Raw genomic sequence first — 23,895 nt, 5'->3', positions numbered from 1 at the left:
TGGACTAGGCCTATAGGTTGAAGGGTCAATCTCCTTTATCCAAAGACTTATAAGAATTCTAAGTTCTAGTATGTTAGAACGTAACCTATGAGTTTTACAGATGTTGTTGGTTCAGGTGAGATCATCCAGGGGTAGGGTGGATCACCAATCTAGTAGGGGTAGTATTCCTAAAAGATGACTATGAGAACACATGCATAGAGATAGACCACCATATGAGGATGAGGTTGAGCTGATGTAGCCACAATCTACAGAACAAAGATTGCTAATGAACTTCCCAAGTACAGGAAAATTCCCATAGATGTCACAGGAAGCGTGACTTTATTAACACACTGATCTTGGACTCCTGCCCCAGAACTGTGAGAAAAATAAATACATACACGTCTCTTGGTTTAAGCCATGAGGAGTTCTCATTTTGCTGTGGAAACTAGGGAACTCACGTACACAGGTAAATGATTTTAGTTAATAAGTGCTTTTTGCCATCACTACACTTTGAAATAAATGTAGGTTTTACAGAAAATACAAAGAGGCTCTCTGTATTATCCCCTTAATTCCCCTCAGTGAGCCTCTTTATGTATAATGTCTAGACTAGGAAACTCAGGTTGATATAGTCCAAAAGTTTTCTTAATCAAATTTTGCCTGTTTTATATATGTGCGTGTGCGCATGCACATGCGCTTGAGAGTCTCTCTGCCTCTGGCCATCCCCCCTCTCGCTCTCACACAGAAACAGAGAGAAAGGAGAGAGAGGAGAGACAAGAGAGAGAGATACAGAGGGAAATACACAGGAGAGAGAGACAGACAGATATAGAGACACACAGAGAAAGAGACAGAAAGTGACAGACACAGAGGTCATCATCAGGTGTCTTCCTTAGAAGCTCTTGGACTTCACCAACTTTCCGTAGGATGCCTTTCTCAGTAGTGAAGCCTTCAAGCCAAGTCAGGTGAAGATAGTTTATTTTGATGCTCTATCAGCTGCCTCTTGAGGTAAGCCAGTATACACCCATAAACATGCCAGCTCAGCTTACTTCTTCATTCCTGTGCCGTTCCCAGCACAATCTTTCTTTGGCATCTCTTATCTGAGATTCAAAAGAGGATTCTGAATGTACCAGGCCCTTTTTCTCTTTCTGCTTACCAGCAAGCCTGAGAAAGAGTTCTTGGAGAAGGTAGTTGTTTGAGTAAATGGGATTGCCCATGAGTGTTGGCTTCTTTAGAATCATTCAGCAGAGCTTGGAGGTTAAAGTGGGTGGATGCTTGAGTGAGGGGAGATGCACCAAAGATGTTGAATCCTGAAAGAGCTTTTGCATGAAAACATGATCTAAGTGGTTAGGGAGCTTCATGGGCTTTCCTCCACGGCTCCTTCCTAAAGATTTTTAGCTACGTGAGTTGTGCATTGTGTTTTAAAAACAAAAGCAAAGGATTGAGAAAATCATGGAGTAGGTTCTGAGATATGTATGTGGCTAGAGAGATTTATATCACATGATTTTCTTGAAACATTGATGTAATTGTTTTCTCTAGAAGGTCAGAGAATGTGTTCTCTTGTATGTTCTAGTGATAAGGTTTCTCTCTCTTTCTCTCTGCCTCTCTGCCTCTGTCTCTCTCTCTGTCTGTCTGTCTGTCTGTCTGTCTGTCTGTCTGTCTCTCTCTCTGTATTCCATGGTTTGGTATGTACTTCAGAGGACAATTTGTACTAGTTGGTTCTCTCCTACTATGTAGGTCTCAGGGATCAAACTCAGGTTACCAGGCTTGAGGACAAGTGCCATTTCTTACCGAGATATCTCATGGTCCTTACTTGATCATCTGGTTTCATAAACAATTATATTCTTCCTATTTCTTCTCTGCTTGCTATTCATCTCAAAACTGGGTTTGAAAAACCACCAACTAATCCAACATTTAGTTTATATCTTCCAAAAAGTTATCTAGTGCTAAGTGTGGGTATGTTCAACACACTGAAACACAAAACTAACAATATAGGAATAAAAAAAAATGTCCAACAACAAAATAAAACCCCAATGAACAGGCAAGATATCCCAGTAGTGAAAAGAGCTATTGAAGCAGAATAATGTTTACCATGGGATACGTTAGTCTTTGTGAAATACAATATGAGTGAAAACAGCAAGGAGGTTAGTAACCTTAAACCCTTCAGCCATCTTGGACACCTGACAGTGTACTTGGATTTAAGCACTGCTTCTTACCTCCAGCACTGCCGTTCACACCATGAGCACTGTTGATACGGGGACAGATAATTCTGTATTGAGCACTCTTCCCTGGGCATTGTTGACACTATAGAGGCCTCAGCAGCCTCTGGGACTCACTGGAGGACATTGTGTCCTTTTCCGTCATTTCTGATTACTAAACGAGTCTTCTGACATTGCCAGTATCCTCTGTGGGATAAAACAATCCCTGGTTGAGAGCTACTGAGCTGGAGAATCAAGGCAGCACGCACCAGGCCTTGCTACAGAGATCCCTTGGCTGACTGCCCACAAACTCACCTCACATTTTCATCTCAGTTATAATATTTCTGTGAGAAGTGGTGGTCCAGAAAATGTGCTTAGATTCATTTACTTGACCATCAGTGGGCTTCCTGGAAAAAGTCTTGGTGTGTTCACATTTGTATGGAAATCAGGACTGGATAGAACATGCTTGATGTAAAGAATTACTTTTGTTTTTGCCTGGCATGTGGTTCAGACCTCTAACCCCAGCACTCTTGAAGTTGAGACAGGAGGATACTGAATCATTCTAGGGCCTGCTCCACAGTGAGTGTGAGGCTAGCCTCAGCTATCTAGCAAATAGTATCTCAAGAAAAAATAAAGTTAACTCTGAGGGGTAGAATTTGTACGGTGGGACACACAAGCCAAAAAGGCAGATTCCTCATTGGAATGCAAGAAACTCAGGGGATGAGACTAACATCCCGGCTGGCTTATGCTACTGGACATGTTAACTTCTTTTACCTTCGTGATGGACACTGCAGAACTGAATCAGGCCTGGGTCGTTCTGACTGCTGTGTTCCGGGTGGGTAGTAGCTAGTATGTGCTTGTGTGGCATTGTCCACTCTCTCTCCGCTATCCTGGGTGTCAGCAGGATGATGTGACTGACTGGAGTCTGGTTCTGCGTCAGAGTGTTCCTTCCCAGAAGCTGTGGAAACTTGACTTGGGGACTGGCTGTCAGGCTGACGTCTCACTGCCTTGCTATTGTGCTGTGGACTGACTCCGTGGACCATCACCCCAGCCTTGTTTCCCCCTTTCAAGGAAGGCAATGGTGCTCTTCTTCTGTTTCCACAAGAAAATCCAAAAGTGGTAGACCTCAAGGGCATATTCTTTAGGGGAAAAAAGCACCCGATTTTGTTTCTCCTTTTCTCTTTTCTAGAATGGAATAATTTAAGAAGTATAAATCTAATGAGCCAAAGGAAACTAATGCTCCTGACCACAGCCCACTTGTCCAAACAGCTGCCTTCTTAAGGAACTCATTCTCTGGCTAACCGCTGACCTGCGTGGGCCTCTGAGGAATTATCTCTTTAGTAATAATTAACAGATGCACTTGTGGGCACGTTCGGGTGTTTAAGAATAGAAAACTCTGGAACTGGAGGCATAACTTTCTGCTTCCCTGGCATATCTAAGGCCCTAAGCTCCCTGTGTTTCTTGACAAACCCAACAAACAGTCAAAACCAAACCAATTCACCCAACAGAATACTGGAAATGCATAGACACTTAAGACCTCTATAGCGATATAAAAGAGCAGTGTAGACTCCATGACTTAGTCTTCTTGCGAGATGCCTAACGGTGAGAGCAGGGGCTGTCTCTGACTCTGTTGATTGTCTGGGCGATCTGTTTCTTCTCCTGGATTGCCTCATGCAGCCTTAATAGAAGAGGAAGATACCCAGTCTTACTGCATATACCGTGGCTGGTTGATAACCATGGGAGGTCCACCTGCCCATATCTGAAGAGAAACAGAGGAGGAGTGGAAGGGTGGGGGAGGTGGAGAAAGGAACTGGGGTGAGAGGAGGGAGGGGAAACTTTGGATGGAATGTAAAAAAAGCAAAACAAAACTAAATTACGGGAAAAATTTTAGCTGTGTAGGTTAGAGAGACCTGAACTCTCTTGTGGAGAATTTTTGCTGATCTTGTAGCTGACTCTGAGGAGATTTCTACTTCAGATCACTGGGTAGGCTTTCTCTTAGTGGTTCTCTTTGATTTATACATCCTTGCTTGTTTGATTGCTCAGCCAATCAGACTAGCTGATTCTGACAGCTGTGTTCCCCATCTTCAGAGGGATGGAAGTCAACCTCTATAAACTCAGAAAGGTGTGGCCTCTGCCACAATGGGCCAGCGAGCCCCTCCCTTGATGAGCTGTCTACTCAAGTTTAACTCCCCTTTTATTGTTGGGATTTTCATTTCACCACATTTGATAACTAGTGATGGTCCTGGGCTTCCATGAGTTTTCATGCTCTTTAAACTTTATTTCTTGCCAATCACCACCTTGAATCAAATTTATATATACTACATCAGACTTTGATGTTCCACTGAGTTCAAAGATAAATGTTTCTCTTTCTCTCCCCATTTCCAAATACAGACACTGAGTATTAGAAGGTATTAATAAACTTGATTAAAATAATTTATTATTATTATTATTATTATTATTATTATTATTATTATTGGGTTTTTGAGACAGGGGTTCTTTGTATGGTCCTGGCTGTCCTTGAACTCACTTTGTGTAGACTAGGCTGACCTCAGACTCGGAGATCTACCTGTCTCTGCCTCCCCAGTGCTGGGATCAAAGGTGTGGGCCACCAGTGCCTAGCAAATTGCTTCATTATTAAACTACATTGTAGCAATGTCCCCCTAAAAGACCACAAACTACATTTACAAGTTGTATAACTTTGACTTAAATGTTAAATGGCTCTATTTTTAATCTCATTCAAAAAAGATTGGTATTTTCTTTTGAAACAGTCTTATGATGTAGCCCAGGCTAGCCTCGACTGCCCAGTCCTCTAGCCTTAGCCTCTCATGTACTGAGATTCATTGTTTCTTCATAAACCAAGTGCCACTAACAGAAACTCTGAGTACTACATCTTTGATGTAAAGAGTAAACAATATTGTAGAATTAATATTATTGTATTGCTTACTTATATAACAAATTACTGAGTCAAAGTTAAGCATCTACTGAAAATAAGATGACATTAAAAATCAAAAATGTTTCCCATGGTTTTATGCTTATTTATTTTGGTAATGTATGTTTCCCTGGGGTTTCTGTGGTTCACCATCTATATTTTGAAACAATCCCAATAGTCCCAGGGTTATCTGTGGATTAGACACAGCTATGTTTGTTAGTCATCTTGTTGGCAAGAAGTGTTAGCAAGAAATGCTGGGGTGCCTAAACACTTCCATATTGGTGGCATATGAAGAAGGCAGTGGTGGCTGTGCCATTGACAAAACTCTCAGGAGACGTCAAGCTTTCTTATAGCCTCTCTTCTCTCTTCCTTTCAATAAAAAAATGAGTGTCGTCAGGACTGCGAACTTAAAACTTATTATCAACCTTGAGTTGTTTTATTTTTAGGTGCCTGTGGGGGTATACGCGCTCTGGCACGTATGTGGAGTTCGGAAGACAACCGTGGAGCTGGTTGTCACCGTCCACCTTTATTTGGGCGCTGGGGATTGAACTCAGCTGCCAGGCTTGCAGGACCGGCACCTTTACCCTCTGAGTCATCCCACTGGTCCCCCGAGTCTTCCCTGATACCCAGCGGATGATGTATTGCAGTAAAGCAGGAAACTCCTGTTTTATTTCCAGACATGATCTCTTAATCATGGTGCTGGCACAAGTTCAGGAGTACTTTCCTGTAGCTCCCGAACCTGCTCGCTTTTTTACGTCTGAGATCAACGTTTATATGCCAAGTTTCTGCCTCGAGGGCAACTTCTTTTTTCTTTTCTAACATTAATGAATTAGGATTGCTGAAGCAACACTATAACTTGCAGAGCTAAAATCATTAATCCAAAAAAATTGATTCAGTATTTGAGTAGCATTATCTCATGGTTTTTCATTCTGATAAACTTGGAACAGCCCCCTTTAAGGTCATTTTTGTTAGCTAGAAATTGCCAATTGAGGAGCAAATGAAGTTGATAAGAAACAGAATGGAAGGTTTGAAACTAGTGTGGGGCACTGGTTTTTTGCTAAGTCTCAGGAAGGCCCTCCCTTCCTGGAAACACTTTATTGAAGGTCTACCATGAGGTCAGGCCGCTTTCTCACACTTGGGACAAGGCTACAAAGAAGGCAGAGAAAGTTCTTCTCCCCGGGAGCTGACATTCCTTTCAGTGAGGTGAGAGCCCAACCGGGGTCCTGTAAATGAATACCTTTGATGGGTGCCCATAATTCCAGGGAGAAAATATAATAGTGCCTTTGTTGCCAACAATTATATGGGGAAAGTAGTGTAAGTGGATAAGTGATGGCTCTGACGAGGGGCCTGAACGAAGCGGCTGTCAGGAGTGAGCTTTGGAAGGTTGGAGCCAGTGGGCGTTTTCCAGACCTAAGGAAGAGAGTAGGGTCTGACTGGGGTGAGGAGTGGTTGGGAAGCTGGACTGGAGGAAGCCTCACGGGTTCTGGTGGACAAAGTGTAGTTAGGAGTCCAGGAGATATTCTGGGAGAATGGTTGTTCTAAGACGAGCGGTTGCTGTGGTTGTGGGTAGACATTATCTGTGAGTATACACAGGAAACAGTGTGGTGCGCGTTTTAAGAGGGTGGATCATATGGGCTGTGTTATAGCTGAAGAAAACTGCTAAAGCAAACATGCTGCTACTTGAAGAGTAGAAGACTATTTCACCGAGAGTGGGGTTCATTATCAGCTGTATCAGCTGATAGACTGTGATACGGATGCCCAGATTGTCGGTTGACTGTGATGCTGGGCATTGTTTGTGAATGTGTGTTCAGATGAGATTAACATTTGAATCTGTTGAGTAGATTAGGGAAAACAGATAGGGGTGGGCCTTATCCATCAGTCAGCTGAAGGTCCACCCTGGAGAAGGCAGCTAAGCTTCCTAGTGAGAGGGAGCTCTTCAGCCTGCTAGAGCAATCCTGTGGGATTTCCTCCCTTTGACTTGAACTGAAGGACCAGTTGTTCTTGCCTGTTCAGCCTGCTGTCTTAAAGACTGCCGATCACAGACATCCATTAGCTTTCCTGTTCTTCTGGTCTTCAGACTTTGGGATGGCACCAAGCCTTCAACTCTCCTGGATCTCCAGCTTGGGACATTTTGAGCTCCATAAGGACTTATGATAAGACCACACTTTAACATTTAACTTTTTAAAAATTTCTGTTTTTATTTATTACTTTACTGTGTGTGTGTGTGCCCCCCCCCACACACACATTCACACACATTCGTGAAGACCATTGAACAACTTTCAGAAGTGGTTCTTTCCTTCTGACTGGATTCTTGGGATTGCACACAAGTTGTCAGGGTTGGCTGCAAGCACCCTTACTTGCTGAGCCATTTGGCTGACCTAAGAAGCCCCTTTCTATATCCATCCTGTTGATTTTCTTTCTCTGGAGAGTCTGACTGATGTAGTCTTCCAGGCAAGAAGAACTGATGTCCTCAAGGACAAATGGGAAGTGGGAGCCTTTCCATGCTTTTTGAGTGGAGAGGGCTTGGTGGCTCCTTGTACTATATGAGTATTGCAGATGTTTCTACTTGTTTGAGATGGTAAATACAAAGGGGAAATAGTTTTTTTTTTTTTTTTGGCACACCCCTACAATGTTAGAATATCAAGAGATAGGGGCAAGAGGACAAGGACAGCCTCAGCTACCTGCGAAGTTTGAGGTCAGCCCAGACTTCATGAGATTCAAACAAACTGACAATAAATAAACAAATATGGGTCATTGGAGTGTTGGTGGCAGGCAGATACAAAGGTTGTGGGCTACCTAATATCAATAAGTAAAGAAAACTGAATAAAAGCAAAAAAATGTAAGCAGTATTCTATTTTTCCTAGCAACATTGCAGAAAGAAATGATTAAATTATCAGTTTTTCTTTCTTAAAAAAATTCAAGAAATTACCACCAGCAGCTCACTTCCTCACCAGAGATGTGTGGTCCCCAGGGAGTGCAGAAGACCCACTAGAGGTGAGGAAATGGACCAAGGAAGGGGCCAAAAGCTCCATGGCACTGCTTTTTAAATTCTCAGCCAACATGTGCTCATCCTGAGACCTTGGAGGCAGATATCTTTTGAGAGGCAGGAGTACCGGGCTCCATCCCCACTGGCAACCCTTGTGTGGAGTCCTGCAGGCAAGATGGGGGTCTCTGGCTTCTGTGATCTCTTGTCATTGTCCAGACACTATGTCATTTTATTTATGAATAGTTTATGTATTTATACCTCCAATCTTTCCCTCCGGTGCATCTGCCTTAACTTCATTCTGGCAAGACACATAGTTTTAAGGTCTTAGAATAGTCAAAATAGACAAAACCAGGATCTGTGTTAATATCTATAGATGCATCTTAAATGGCTGGTAAAACGCCAGTGTAGACAGAGACTGCGTTTGTGTGTCCCAAATAATTACACAGAAACTATATTAATTACAGCACTGCTTGGCCAATGGCTCAGGCATATTTCTGACTAATTCTTACATCTTAAATGAAGCCATTCCTATTAGTCTATGCATTGCCATGGGGTTGTGGCATTACCACACTTACCACATGCCTTGTTTCCTCAGAGGCTGGCTGGCATCTCAATGTTAGAATGTTTGGATTTATGGAAATTTTAAGAATTATTGGCCATTTGCTTTAAAGCTTTATACTTGTCCTGTTTATATTTCAAAAGAAAAGATGAGATGAAAACACAGGAAATAATTTAATTGATGGATGTCAGAACTCTAAGGTGTAGTAGTAAGTGTGCTGACACTGGATCAGGAATTAATGGTCTGGGCTTAGGCTGACAAGATGGCTCAGTGGGTGAAGACACTTGCCACCAAGCCTGATAACCTGAGTGTGATTCCTGGAACCCAGATGGTAGGAAGTTACCGTCTGACCTCACATGTAGTATTGCACACACACACACACGCACGCACGCGTGCAAGAGAGGTAAAATAAAATAATAAACCAGATGAACAGATAAGGATAAATAAGTATAATTTAAAAAATGGGTGTAGGCTGGATTGTCCTTGTTGCTTACTGTGGCTAGGAAGAAATGCAATATATTGTAGCTTCCTGATAATTTTACACCCTGAATTTTCGTTATCTTTCTTTTACACTTTGATTTCCCCCTCTTCCTCCTGAATAACGAGCCTGTTACAGAAGCTTGGCTTGCTAGGGAACCACTGCCAGGCACTCCTCACAAGACCTGTGGTTTATGGACCTGAAGAAGTCTGCCCTACAAATGGCATCTGCTGACGTGTCTCCCGCACAGACTGCCTCTCCTGCTCCATGGAGCTGCTTGCTGGAGAGACTCACCATCTTACTAATGCACTTACATGACAACTATAACAGAGAAGGAAGATAATATGCTCCAGGGCATCAATCAGAAGACACAAACCATGCTCTCTCAGACCCACTGGTGATGGGTTTCACAGACTATTGCCAAGGACCAGGGAGATATATAGCAGGATAACTAGTCTTCAACAGGCCCACCTGCCAGAGGAGTGATTCTCTGATCCGATAGGGAGCCCCATCTGGAAAAGCTGTTGAGTTACTGGCTGTGGAAATCAGTTGCTCGTGCCTGTAATTTGTGTGTCACTTCATCTCATCCCTAAAAGCTTCATTTCTTCCCCAAGAATAACTTTGGGTGTTTCCTACTACTTGTGTGTTTATCTCATGAAAATATTCCATCAACTGGATACATATGTCTTTTGGAAGTCAGGAGGATGACTTTTCGTTTGGCTGTATAATCTTGATATATAGAATATATACTGGGTACCTTGAATTCTCAAAAAGGCCCCGAAGAAAGGAAATCCTTCTCACTCAGGCATCAGAGGAAATAAGTGCCCACCACTTGGTCCAGAGGCTGAAAGTGTTGTGCTCCTCATTTTACGCTACACAGCCATGGTTTTTCCCCTTTGATCTAGCCACTGTAGATGTAATCTCTAAGGATGAGAGTTCTCCTTTAATCAACTAACGTTTGGCGAAAATGCTAATGTGGACACAAATGCCACCCATTTTCCTTCTGCAGTTAAGCAGGTTGTCATGGCTACCACGATGCTGTGTTCCCAGTGAAAGTGAGTGCTTAGAAAGCACAGAGCTACAGCGTCTCTTCCCTCTTTCTACATTTATTGGAGCACAAACTTCTAGCTTATCTAGCCACACAAATGTATACACAAACTCTCTCTCTCCCCTCTTAGAAATCACAGCCCCTTCCTCTATTGACCTTCTTCAGATATGCCTGGCATTTCCCAAGTCACTCCCCCTTGAGCCAGTAAGGAAGGTACAGGTGCCCACTTTGTTAGCCCTTATCTGTTTTCTTGGCCCTGAGAAATGCATGCCTGTTGTCCTTGCTATTGGCAGAGAGTTGCTGATTGTGCCTGTATGTGTACATAAACTATAAACTTTGGAGGATGGCAGAGCAATCAAGAAACTGATGTGGAAAAGTACGTAGTGGGGAATTCTTTTCCTTATTGTAGCATTTCATTTGGTTCCTGAGAGGGGGTTTTTAAGGCTGGCCCTTAAAAGCCTCCAAAAGACTATCTTAGTCACTGTTTTATGGCTGTGAAGAGACACCATGACCAAGACAATTATAAAAGAAAGCAATCAATTGGGGGCTTGTTTGCAGTTTCAGAGGGTTATTTCATCATCATGACAGGAAGCAAGACAAATATCCCTTGGACAGACAGAAAGAACTCAGATCCTACCATATGAAAGTACCTTCAGTTCTCTAGCCCTAGCTAAGACAGACGTCATCTTGGATAGTACTTGGGAAGAACATTAACATTTTAGTGTCCTATTGCTGGGATGAAACACCATCATCAAAGCAACTTGGGGGAGAAAGGATTTGGCTTGCACCTCCATGGAGGGGGGCTGCTTACTAGCTTGCTCCCCATGACTTCCTCAGCCTGCTTTCTTACAGAATCCAGGACCACCAGCCCAAGGATGGCCTCAGCCACAATGGGCTGAGCCCTCCCACATCAATCACTAAGAAAATGCCTTACAGATTTGCCTACAGCCTGATTTTATGGAGGCATTTTCTCAATTGAGGGTTTCTCCTTTTAGATAACTATAACTTGTGTTAAGTGTATACAAAACTATCTGGTACTCACTCCTCAAGTCCTCAACCATGAAGCCTGAGGATATGGCATGGGGCCCATTAAGATTTCAGTGTGAGCTTCAGCTGGCCTCCTTTCTTCTTCCTCTCTTACTTTTCTTCCATCCTGTGTTACTGTTTTATGAAGTAATATTTCTTTACCTGAATTCCTGATTCTCACTGGGTTTCAGCAACTTTATTTTCTATACACAAGATGTCTCTTCCTATATATAGATAAGTGTCTGGATACCGTTAGGCTATAGAATCCATCTAGCATTGAGAGTTGGAAGTAAAAAGCACACAGATATATGATGAAGTTTATTCTTTTTTTGATATTTGGAGACTTTACTTATTAAAACTCAACTATTATGTGAAAGGTTAAATTGAGATGGGCTCTGCCAGAGGTGATTTCCACCCCCTTTGGCCTACCTAGTACTATGACCCTTAAGTTTTCATCAGTGTTTGTAAGAAAACATTTTGTATTTGGCTGAATCATGGCAATTCAGTTTGTCTGGTTTAAGTACAACTTAAATACAAATTAGTAAAGTTTACAAACATGAGCTAGATGGACCCAACTCCACGAATCAATGTTAGCTATATTTTAGTTGGAGAAAAGGTCATGGGAACCCAGGATGATTTTATTTGGTTTGTGATCTTAATTTATATCTTAAGATTTTTATCTATGACACTGTCAGCTTTATAATTTACATTTTCCTATATCCACTTTATTCTCTCTTCTAAACTTGACAAGACATATTTTACATATCTTCCTATGAAATGTGAATGAGGATTCCCCGGGTATTGTTAGAGCCTATGATGTCAATTAATAGTGCATTTCTGATGCCAACAGAAAAAAAAAAAATCACTAAGCCTGTCACCGGTGCGATTCAGTGACTTCCGGTCACTCCCCACTTATCACATGCTGGAGATGCTGCACGTTATAGAATCCCAGGGTAGCCCTTTCTCTCCCTAAGCTCTCAGGGGTAGCCCACCACCCTTCTTTGATGAGTAAGCATTATTGATGAGTCTTTGGCAGTAACCGAGCACTTTGAAGTTCAACCTTGAGTTATGGGGGCCTTTAGAAGGGAGGACCCAGCACATTAGACCTTCCTTAAAGGAGGCTTAGACAGTGCTGTAGTTTAAAATAGGTCTCAAAGGTGTCTTGCATTATAAACCACGGAAACTGAGAACATTCATGAGGCCAAGGAGCATTAGGATGGCACTGAGGTTGCTGGTCTACTGATTTTAAGGCTGGGGATCGAGGTGGGGCCAGTGCACTCACAAGCCTGTGTGTAGAAGAAGGCTTAAGGAGACCCTGATGAATTCATCTAAGGCAACTTGCTTTGAAGATGGTTGGACAGGAGAGTGAGCCAATGTGTTGGTGGCCATTAGAAGATGGGAAAGTAACATCTCTCTCAGAATGCAGGAACATAACTGGTGGACATCTGGATTTCAGCCCAGTGAGACCTTAGATGAGTGATTCTCAACCTGGGGGTTGTGACCCCTTTATGGGTCAATTGACCCTTTGACAGGGTCTACATACCAGTTATCTGGCATATAAGATATTTACATTATGATTCATAACTGTAGCAAAGTTACCGTTATGAAGTAGCAATGAAAATAATTTTATGGTAGGGGTCACCATCCAATGAGGAACTGTATTAAAGGGTTGCAGCATTAGGTTGAGAATCCCTGACCTGGATGGATGACTTGTGGGCCTGAGATAATAAAGCCATGCACCATTAGGAACCTCACACAGGTGTCCCTCTGAGTTACACTGCCTTAGGTGACCAGCACCACAGGATAATGTATGACCTTGGGTGGGACTGTTGACCTTGGGTGCCTAGATTTCCTCTGTAAAAAGTAACAGACAATGAGACTTTGTAATATTTTGATAAGATAATATTTGTAAAGTGCTTCAGTATGCTACCTGACAAGAAGTAAAAACTCAGTCCTAGGGAAAAGTTGCCAGCTGAATGACCAGTTAAGATAATACAAGAGGTCAAAATTACTGTGCTGGGGACAAGGGACATTTAAGGAGATAAGATGACCTTGGGAGAGCCTATGGGGTCCTGGAGGATAGACTGCTGTTCAATTACTTAGGAAGGCAGAAGGCACACTGTGCACTAAGGTAGCTTCTGGAGCAGTGTTTTAACCATGACAAGCCCTGACCTTTGCATTGACGGAAGGGAGTCAGCCTGGAGCAGCAGCAAATCCTGGGACTGGAAAAGCTTGAGCCAAGGCTGCTGATCTGGGCTCCTGGGAGAGTGTCGGGTGGAGGCGGGACAATGTTCTGGCAGAAGGAAGTGCTCCCTCCCAGCTTCTCAAGTGTTGCCAGGCAGTTTCCCCTCCTTAAATTTGCTTCCTAAAAGCTCCTTTTTCCATTGTTACAATGGGCTTTTTAAAGGAGCTACAGGCTGTACTGTGGAACCCAGACTCCTTTAGCACGCCTTTCAACCTTTTTTCTTTCTTTTTCTAAAGAAGATGAGTTTTAGAATGACTATTGATGCAAAGTAATTCGCGTGATCTGTTCCGCTAATTTATGCTTTGGACAAAGCCTGTGACTGCTTCCCTTAGACCAATAGATCCCAGGTTAGTTAAACATGTGGGCAAACAACCTTCACCAGAGCACTCAGCCCTTTTCCCCCTCGGCTTTCTGCTGCCCTAAATTGCCAGCTCTCAGCTCTGCCTCTCTTACTGTGGTGGTTTTGGCTCTTGCTCTGCCAAGCAGTGCTGGCAAAAAGTCAGCTGCCACACTGCTGGCACTGCAACCGTGGATAATCTTCTGGTCCCTTTGCGTCTCTTGGCAGTTCCTCCGACCTCTTGTTGGTCTTTATTCCTGTTCTCTTGTGTCACAAAACTTGACTGCTGCCCATGGCCTCAGCCCCTTTGCTCCGAGCAATTGCCAAGTTCCTCTTTGATAACCAAGAAAACTTAATTGAAAAAAAAAAGAAAACGAAGCAGGGTATTGTGATGTACACCTGTGATCCCAGGAAGCTGAGGCAGGAGGATCTTGAATTTGAGCCCTGTCTGGGCTATATAGTGAGATGCTGTCTCAAACAAATCAACAGAAAAGGGATAAGACTGCTTTCTTTCCTCATAGATAAAATGTAAAGCTGGACCCATGAATATCTACATAAATACGATACACATAAAATGTGTATATATTTGTTGATAATTGTATTTACTGTATTTGTTATTAAGGTTGAAGATGATTTTACCTCAAATAAAATAGCTGGACATGCTGTACTTTAGAAAGCTGAGGCAGGAGAATTGACATGAGTTCAAGGCCAGCTGGGCTGTCTAGTGAATTTGAGGCAAGTGAGATCCTCTCTCAACCCCCCCTCCCCCAAAAGCAACCAGGACTAGCTGATCAAATTGTTACCCAACTTCTTTCTTAATGGGATTATTTCTTAATAGTTAAAATGCAAATTTGAATATATTTTAGTTACCCTGATACTTAGTGGTTGCTTAGAAAGAAATTTGATCACTGTTTACATACCAAAGAAGTAGAATTCAAGTACTTTTGGGAATTGATGTCACATGGACTCCAACGTTTCTCTCTAGGGATTTCAGTGCACAGGGAAAAACAATGAATTCTCTTTGATGATACTTTTTTTTATTTGCCTCTCAAGATTGAAGACTCCTGGGGAATATTCCTCTAACATGGACTATGCTTGAGAAAGTCTGGAATGAAACCCAAGTTTCCATGTGTCTCTCAGTCTCCCGGGCATAGCCAGTGACACTGTGTTGTGACCTTGCTTTATGACAAGCAGCTAGACTGTTCTTTCCCTGCTTTACTGTGTAACAGCTTCATCTGCATGGCTCCTCTGTGTTTGCATGGGACAGACTGGAGTGACTGGAGTCTGCAAACCATTGTTCACCTGACGGATTCAGTTGGGTGCCTCTGCTTCAGAGGAAGCCTACCTTCACCTCGCTGGCTTGTATCTGTGAACATTTTGAGAATTCAATGCTGTGGCACACTAGGGAAGAAATTGGGGTTTCTAAGTCACTGGACCTAAGCTATGTATTCTAAGTAATATACATCATATACTTGTCTGTATTTAAAAAGTTTTGTTTGCAGTGGGTGTGCCCCCTTCTGCTACTTTGAAAGCCACAGGGGGAGAGTCTTGTGTTGACTGTAGAGAAGGACTTCTTGGTGGTATCTTCTGGGTGCTGTGGAATAAGCTCTCTAGGGCTCTCAAAGCAGATGCCTAATAGAGCTTCACTGACTTTCTCTATTGCTTGGGATTTTGAGCTTAGTCATCTGTGAGGACTCCCTTTATTAGCCTTGTCTCTGTAAAAATTCTTATTTCAGACAGACATTTCTTGACCTTATCTACTCAGGAAATATTGACAGAAAGGGCTCCAAGGGGCTGAACGCAATGACTAGACGTTTGCATATCTGGTTTTATCCCGAGGATCTGTGATGTGGGGAATTCTGTGATGTGGTATGTTCTCTCTGCCCTTTGGAAGTCAACACTGAAGAGTTTTTTTTTTTTTTTTTTTTTTTTTTTGTTATTTGTTTTTGATCCTTCAAGTAATAGTGAAAGCAACTTAGGAAATAATAAGGTCCTAGGTGGTGTAGTATACTTTAATGAGAATATAGACTTTTGATAATGAATGATTTGATGTGTAATGGAAAATAAATTTGGAAAATAGTATCATTTATGTAAATTAGACTAGGTGCACCATTTTAAAGTGTGTAGGTATTTGTGTGTGTACACTTGAATGAACAGGTCAGAGGTCAACCTTGAGTGTTCCTGGCAGCCACTTACCTTTACAATTTCTTATTGTGTGTGTGCCTATATGATGTATGTGTGGGTACGTACATTCCAGGGCACGCGGAGATGCTCAGAGAACAACTTGGTGAAGTCAATCCTCTCTTACCTCCTTAAGTGGGTTCCAAGGATCAAACTCAGGTCACCAGGTTTGCATGGCAAGTGTTTATAGCCAGGTTTATCCACCTTGAGTTTTGAGACATATTTTCTCATTGGCTTCTGTTCACTGAGCAGATGGGATGGTCAGTCATAAAGGCCCAGGCTCTGTAGTGTTGGGACTCCCAATGTATGCCACCAAGTCCAACATGTTTAAGTGGGTCCTTGGTTTCAGACTCTGGTCTTCCTACATGCACGGTGAGCACTTTATCAACATCGCTTTTCCTCAGACATACAACATTTTATTTTATTTTATTTTTGGTTTTTAAAGACAGGGTTTCTCTTTAGCTTTGGAGACTGACCTGGAACTAGCTCTTGTAGACCAGGTTGGCTTTGAACTCACAGAGATCCGCCTGCCTCTGCCTCCCAAGTGCTGGGATTAAAAGCACGTGCCACCACCATCCAGCTTGACACACACACACACCATTTTACAAAGAATGTAACATTTTTAAACACATTGGAGAGGACACCTCTTAGAAATAATTTGTTGAGAAGAACACAAATTTCAGGTTCTGGAAATCCAGTCCAGGGTCTTGTGATGCTGTCCAGGTGCTCTACTACTGAGACACACCCTAGTGTTTTATTTTCCATTTTCATTTTGGAGACAGGATCACCATGTAATCCAGGTTGATCTCCAGCTTGTGATCTTCCTTTTCCAGGAAGGCTCATCTACAACCTTGAGTTCAACTACTGCTAATCTACTGCTAATGCATGTCTGACTCCTTAAATCATGTTTGAGCAGCTCTTATTTTTCTGACTTGATTTATTTTTCATGTGTAAAGGCATTTTACTCACATGTGTTTTTGTGCATGCCGTGTGTGCAATGCTCTCTGAAATTCAGTGGTGGGCATCAGATCTCTTGAACTAGAGTTACAGATGGTTTTGGGCTGCCATGTTGGTTCTGGGAACCAAACCCAGGTCCTCTGAAAGAACAGTCAGGGCTCTTAACCTCTGAGCCGTGTCTCCAGCTCTCCTTAATTTGTCTTAAGATCAACAATTTCTCATGGGCTCTGAAACTAATTTATTGCCAGCTGGATATCCTGATCAGGGTATCAGAAGTTCAGTATGGCTGTATACTTTTATGTTCCAAATTAGTGACAGTCTATGTTCCTCATTGTGAAACTATTACGCTGGCCAGCTTCCAGGGCTATTCTCTCCTTCTGATAGGTCACTCCAGTGTACCAGGGAATTATACAATTAGCCAGGTGGTCCAGAACAGAGATTTCACTGTTGTGGTGAGAATTCCAGTGTTGAGGTCCAGTCTAGATTCTGCTTTCTGATTATAACAAAATCCCAGGGGAGAGAGGAGCGGAAGAATGGCGTAATAAACGCGGAGCACACCGGCATCGCCAGTATTGACAACTGTCCAGAATCTTGAGTCAGTAAATGCTGCTGGAATTGAGAAATAGTTTTCAGGCCTAGGTTGAATTCAGATCATTGCAGGAAAACAAGGCTAGTGATGAAACTGAGGGTGTGGTTATAAAATCCTCTGAGTTCCTAGAAAGATATAAGGTAGTGCCTGGAACTGTCCAGCCCAGCAGTCGGGCTCTGGAGGTATTGGTGGTATCATCGCTCAGTCCTCCTAGAAGCTGGAGTAGAGAGGGTTCTCTTAAGGTCAACAGGAGTGACTCTCTGTGAAGGAAGTGAAGCCTGGTCAGATTCAGATCTGAGCTGCCTTGCCTTTGACAGAACTGCATTCACAGACGCATTCCCAGTTACGTGAAAAGACGGGAATATTTATTTGCCCCAAATGTCTACAGGCAAGATGGGATGTCAGCTGAGAGAGTATCACAACAGATCACACAGGCTGCTTTGCAAGGAAAAGGGAACATGAGGTATAAGATGACCTGAAGATTCCAGAGGGCGGAGCCAGAAACTGTGAAGGCGATCCCCTGACTTTGGGTCCTAATGGAGAGACAGCCAGCATTTCTGGGGACAGGTGACTCTTATGTGCCTTGACTTTCTCCACATCTTGACCTGGAGAGTGGAGAATGCTTATGCATCCTGTGTTTCCCCACCAACGGAAGCCTCCTGCTCCTGTTGTGTTGGCCTTCATTTATCCCCATAGCAACACTGTAAACAAAAAGGAGCTATTAAGATACCATTAAGGGTTATCATTTTTTGTTTGTTTTTGAGATGTCAACTTTGGCCCTGAAAGTGTAGGTATTACATGTATTTTAAGGAGGCTTTCAGTGCAAGAGGAGCGGTAACTTCCTGGTCATTCTCAGGCAGTTGGGGCGAGAGGAACTCTACTCAACGGCTCTACTTCAAGGTGGACCTTGCATAACCTCGTGCATATCTGGAGCTGATTTTGATGATATTCAACGTTTTGATTTCACATTGATAAGAAATAAGAATTTGGGGGTTATGTCCAGTGAGATTGCTCTCTGGGTGTGCTGTATATTTTTACTAGACACAAACTAAAGTTATCTGAGAGGAGGAAAACCTCAAGAAAACGCCTCCATAAAATCGGGTTGTAGGTAAGTCTGTAGGACATTTTCTTAGTGATTGATGGCGTTGGTAGTGGTGAGGAAACGCACTGCATGTAGTGCCAGTCCTGGCCTGTTGGTCATGGATTTAATAAGAAAGGAGGCTGAGCAAGCCATGAGGAGCAAGACAAAAAGCAGTACCTCTCCAAGGCCTCTGCTTTAATGGCTACCTCTAGGTTCCCACCTTGTTTGAGTTCCTATCCTGACTTGCTTTGGTGATGGACTACAACATGAATGTGTAAGCCAAATAAACCCATTCCTCCCCAACTTTTCTTGGTCATGGGGGTGGGGGGGTAAAGGCATCTGTCACGCAAAGCTGGCAACCCGAGTTTGATTCCTAGAACCCATGGTGGAATGCAAAAAGTTGAGTCTTGAAAGTGGTTCTCTGACCTCCACACGTGTGCCGAGATGTGACTGCATCCATACTAGCACACACGTGCCACACACACATGCCACACACACATGCATACACACTAGGCACACACACTATCCAAATACACAGGCTAAACAAATATGTTAATAAACTAAGTTTTGGAGGCCTTGGGAGAGAGTGTGTGAGGTATGAAGCACTAGTCTCCAGACAGTGAAGTATTGGCGCCAATAGTCCAGTGTGACCTGATGATCCTCACACATGCTTTATGTCCCTGTGAAGTCTTGACTGAACACCAGTGGTCTCTGTCACAGTAGAATCTCAGAGAAATGATGGAACAAGACTTTGAAAGCCAGGAAGTGCAGTTTCACTTTGCCTCTTACATCGCTGGTTCTATCAGGTAGTCCTATGGAAACATCTGTTTACCCTGATTTGCCAAGCACATGAGTCAGTCACCTTGGTTACAGCCACAAAACCAGGAAAGCCTTCGGATGACAGCTGACTGGGTTGGCTTCTCAGAGCTCAATGGGGGGTCTTCCAGGTCAGAAGCACCTTGTGAAGACTCTCCCATATTCCAATCCCCGCAATGTCGCAGTCTCTTACGCCGCTGTTTTGGGATCATTTGTTCTGCCACATCGTTTAACTGATAGAGATCCTGTAAGCAAAGAATACACACTGGAGAACTTGTGTAGATCTTTCTGGCATTTTTATCCCAGTGTCTTAGTAAGCACCTTTTCCTGATGATTAGTCAGAGGTGAGAGAGTGGCTGAAGAGAGTATAAAAATATCAAGACTTTCTTTCTCTGTAATGTTTGCCTTTCTTCGTCCCCATATAGATACTGTGAATGAGAAGGAGTCCTTAGACATCAATTCGGGTTTATCATCATCATTATTGCTATTATTACTTTTGCTTTGAGAAGTTACTGTTGGCACTGAAGGTGTAGGGGGATTGTGTGTTTATAAGGAAGGCTCTTTTTGACAGGAAGTTGTTTCTAACATATCGAGCTATGGAATATTTGTGTGAGGAATTGGAGGTCTGGGCACCCCTGTTCTTACAGGGAGAGTTGCCTACCCTTTGTAATGGTTACCGGTCTGTATGGAACTCACTGCAGGGATAGGGAAAAAGGTGCCAGAGAGCATAACTAATCTTTCTAAAGGCAGCCCTGGCTCCCAGGCCAATTAGCTGAGGTTGATTTCCATTTGTGCTTTGTCTTTGTTGTTATTGTTTTGTTTTGCACCCCTCCCCCTTTCTGGTACTTTCAAGGGAAAATAATTCCATCCAGTAAGAGCTAAATGCTTTCTTTTTATTATGCTGAGCTGGGTGTGGCTACTCGATGTTGGAACAGACATGAAAATTTTATTTTATAATTTTGTATATCCCTTGAGGCAATGCTCTGACTGGGTCCTTTGAAACTGCAGGAAATAAATTACCAGCGGGCTCCAGTCCAAGAGGCACGATGTAGTTTACAATGCTGATTGGAGTGGAACCCACTCCCAGTGCATAGGCCATGTGTGCATTTATATGGAACGCTCTTCTGCTCTGAAACTGAGTACCATTAAGCGTTTAAAACAGCATTCTGCTTTGGGGTTCATAAAAAGACTATCCTCAGGACTAAGATGTAGTCACATCGCTGTGTTTTTCCTTGAACTTTGTGTCTGATGGAGTAGAGGTCACTTTCGATTTGACGTGGTTTCCCTCCAAATACTTGGATGGGTTTTGTGGAATGTGTGGCTTCTCCCTTATCAGCTTGTACATTTTGTTCACCAGGTGAGTGCCATTATGTTTCTGTAAAATATGCTGGTTTTTTTTTTTTTTAACTCTTAGTTCCTTACGTTTATTCTGTTTGATTTTTGTTTCAGGAGTTTGTAATTTATTTATTTATTTATTTATTTATTTATTTATTTATTTAATGTGTAGTTCCAGGCACCCTGCTCAGGGCCTTGTGTTTGCTAGGCAAGCGTTCTTCTGCTGCCTTATATTCTCAGCTGATGGTTCATGTGACTTTAAGCGTTCAGAACTAAGTTAGGCAGATAGGAAAATGCTTAACAGTTTAGTTTCTTTCTTTTTATTTGAGGTTTGCTTCCTGTCAGATGTGGGATATTGGCCTCATGAGTCATTTTTGTTGTCTGCTGAGGGGGCATTATTAAAACTGTTTGTGTTTTCAAATAATTGCAGATCATATAGCATTTAGAAATTGTAAGCTTGACAGTGAAATTATTATGTTCGTTATGTTTCTACTGCCGATAAGTTGTATGTACTTTTGTACATGTTCACGTATGTATGGATATGTGTATATGTGAATGGATAAATATAGAGATCAGAGGTCAATCTGGGGTGTCTTCAGTTTTTCTCCACTCTATTACCCCCTAGAAATTTCTGTAATTGTTAAGACCAACTTATTTCAAATTATACAAACATTTCAGTTCCTAGCTGGTTAGTGCACACTGTTGTTTGCTGAGAGCATCCTGGAACGACCTCCCACTTCCACAGAGAGTTTTTGTTGTTGATTTTTCGTGTCCCTCCCTTCCTTGGCAGTCATTGTTGCTTTTCACTGGTCACACTTTCTCTTGCACTTTCCCGAAGTCCCCTTATGCTTTGAGATTAAGCTGCTGACTTGGCCTCCAATCCTCTCTCTCTCTTTTTTTTTGTCTGATATTCCCTCTCATCCCAACTTTGCTGCCTACGCATAGGAAGCACTGCCTTCTCCAAGTGGGAGATGCCTTCTGCTCTGTGGACCTCAGCTTGGGAGGGAGATGGGTGTGGCTGCAGGGAGGCCCACACCACAGAGGCAGAGTTGCCAGCCAACTTAAGTGGACAAGCGTGTGCTAGCATGCAAGCAAGACATTCTCCTACACACAACCCTAGCAAAGCAAAGGGAGTCCACGTGGAGTCACCAGGGACTCAGCCACACAAAGTACTTTTCTTTTTCAAGAGCAGTTAAGGGGTGATGCCAAAGCTAAGCCTAGACACCAATGTGTGTGGTTGCAATGCGGCTCCCTGAACATAGACTATATCGCGGTCTCACAGCAGCTTAGCATAATGGTAAGCGTTGGCTTGTGAATGGAGGATTGGGCTTTTGAAATTAGATAGGAGGGCAGGCTTGGAGGTGGGGGATAGCTTTTCAGTGTTTTTGGAGGCAGTCCTTCAGACAGGTGCAGGGAGTGAGGACTATGCCCCTCCCCAACGGGATAGTTCAGCCAATAAGCGCCAGGCTTCTCCTTGGTCCTATAGCATGGTCTCTGTGCCTGTCACGAGCTGGCTCAGCAACCAAACCCAGATTCCAGGTGTGGTATTCCACAGCCTTTCTGTAATTTGTAATCATAGAAACAGAATGTTCCTCCTCTTATTTCTTCCCTGCCAACAGTTTCTGGGTGGGTGAATGTCAGGAGCTGGAGTTATTTTTAAAGAGGTGAAGCTTGTCGTGCGAAGCTGGGAAGAGGGCGTTTGTTTGCAGAGCAGAGCTGACATCAAAGTGTAGATTACTGCTCACTGGCCAGGCGCTTGTCCTATAACAGGTAATGTTTAACGTGCCAGTCACAAAGATCACAGAAACAGTGTACGCTCGGGCAGAAGGTAGCGCCACCTTTTATGCTCCGGAAGACTGAAAGGCTATACGTGTCCACGGACTTTCTTTTTTTTTTTCCTCGTTCAAATACACTTACGCGTTGTTCTTGCCACCGCCTCTTTTGCTGACTATAATTGGACTTTGAAGCTGGGAAGTTGAATCATAAAAATTGGTAACCTTTGTCTGAGAGCAAGCTCAGCTAAACAATCACTTTCTAATTCTTTTCACAGGATAATATAAACGTTTTTTTGAGAGCTTGTGAACAGATTGGATTGAAAGAAGCCCAGCTTTTTCATCCTGGGGATCTACAGGATTTATCAAACCGAGTCACTGTCAAGTAAGTTCCCCTGGTGTGTTTTCCACGGACAATAAATATGCCATATATAAATGTAATGAATAGGTATGTATTTTTAAACTGAAGGCTTGCTGCTGAAGTGAAAATAATTGCTGAGAAATTTTGTGACTATGGAACGATCTCTCCTCTGTATGTCTCATTCTAAAATAGACTCTTTAAAAAATGGCTCGGGGACTGAGAGTGAGAAGCCAACTGTAACCGATACCGTGTCAGACTCTTGTTGTAAATCTCTATGCTGACCGGAGTGACGGTTTATATTTTAATGTTTTCCAGCATGATAGTGTCTGGCTGCTAATGGTGAGGATATTTATTCATTACAATTATGAAGTGACTTTAGAGGCTATTACTGTAATTTAAGGTAAAAAAAAGACAGTTTAAAGCACTTTTTAGTTCCTTGGAAACAGGACATGATCGTTAACAAGAAAATGACAAGAAAAAAGCAGTGAAAGGCACTTGTCAACACTTGGAAGGTCTCTGCGCCTAGGACCTACAACCTCGATGATTGTGGTCACCTTTCAAACAGTGAACCTTCTCCCACTGTTTGAATACTTTGGACAAGAAGGCAGACGGGGACGTGAACACACATCTGTGGCTATTCTGTTGGAGTTGATGTGGGCAGTGGCGTTAATGTGTGTGTGAGTGGTTCCAGGACAATGGTTTTAAGTTGTGACAAGGTTGGTTTTTTTTCCTACAAGCCTAAGCTGCATCTAGGAAATCACTAGTACAGTTATGGTGCCAGGTAAATGTGACAGGAAAGTTATATAATTTTGAAATAATGCCTCCCTCCTTATCTAGGCTCTTGAAACTAATTAACGTTTTTCCAAGCGAGGAAATAAATGCTTAATTCTATCTGTAGAAATCTGAAAATGGAAAACCCTGTCTATGCTTCAGATAAAGATTATGTCCTTTATCCAAGCACTGAAGCTCCAGTCATTATTAAAATCAATTAGGAAATCTTAAACCGTGCCACTGTGTCATGAAG

At 42.7% G+C, this 23,895-nt stretch overlaps 1 protein-coding gene across 8 annotated transcripts in view; it reads left to right on the top strand.

The window, feature by feature from the left end:
• The window catches only part of Lmo7 (LIM domain 7), a 195,728-nt gene that overhangs the window by 74,228 nt on the left and 97,605 nt on the right, over positions 1–23,895 (top strand). For 7 of the 8 annotated variants that reach the window (XM_057785730.1, XM_057785732.1, XM_057785729.1 and 4 more), the window contains exon 4: positions 22,789–22,895. In XM_057785730.1, coding sequence (XP_057641713.1) covers positions 22,789–22,895 — 107 coding nt within the window. Of the gene's footprint in view, positions 1–22,536; positions 22,567–22,788; positions 22,896–23,895 lie in introns of those variants that run through there. The other variant, XM_057785728.1, reaches the window with a different exon arrangement.

The sequence above is a fragment of the Chionomys nivalis genome, chromosome 12, assembly GCF_950005125.1.
Source record: "Chionomys nivalis chromosome 12, mChiNiv1.1, whole genome shotgun sequence".
Classification (NCBI taxonomy): Eukaryota; Metazoa; Chordata; class Mammalia; order Rodentia; family Cricetidae; genus Chionomys; species Chionomys nivalis.
The sequence above is the reverse complement of the archived record's forward strand: the minus strand, read 5'-3'. Positions and strand labels throughout refer to the sequence as shown.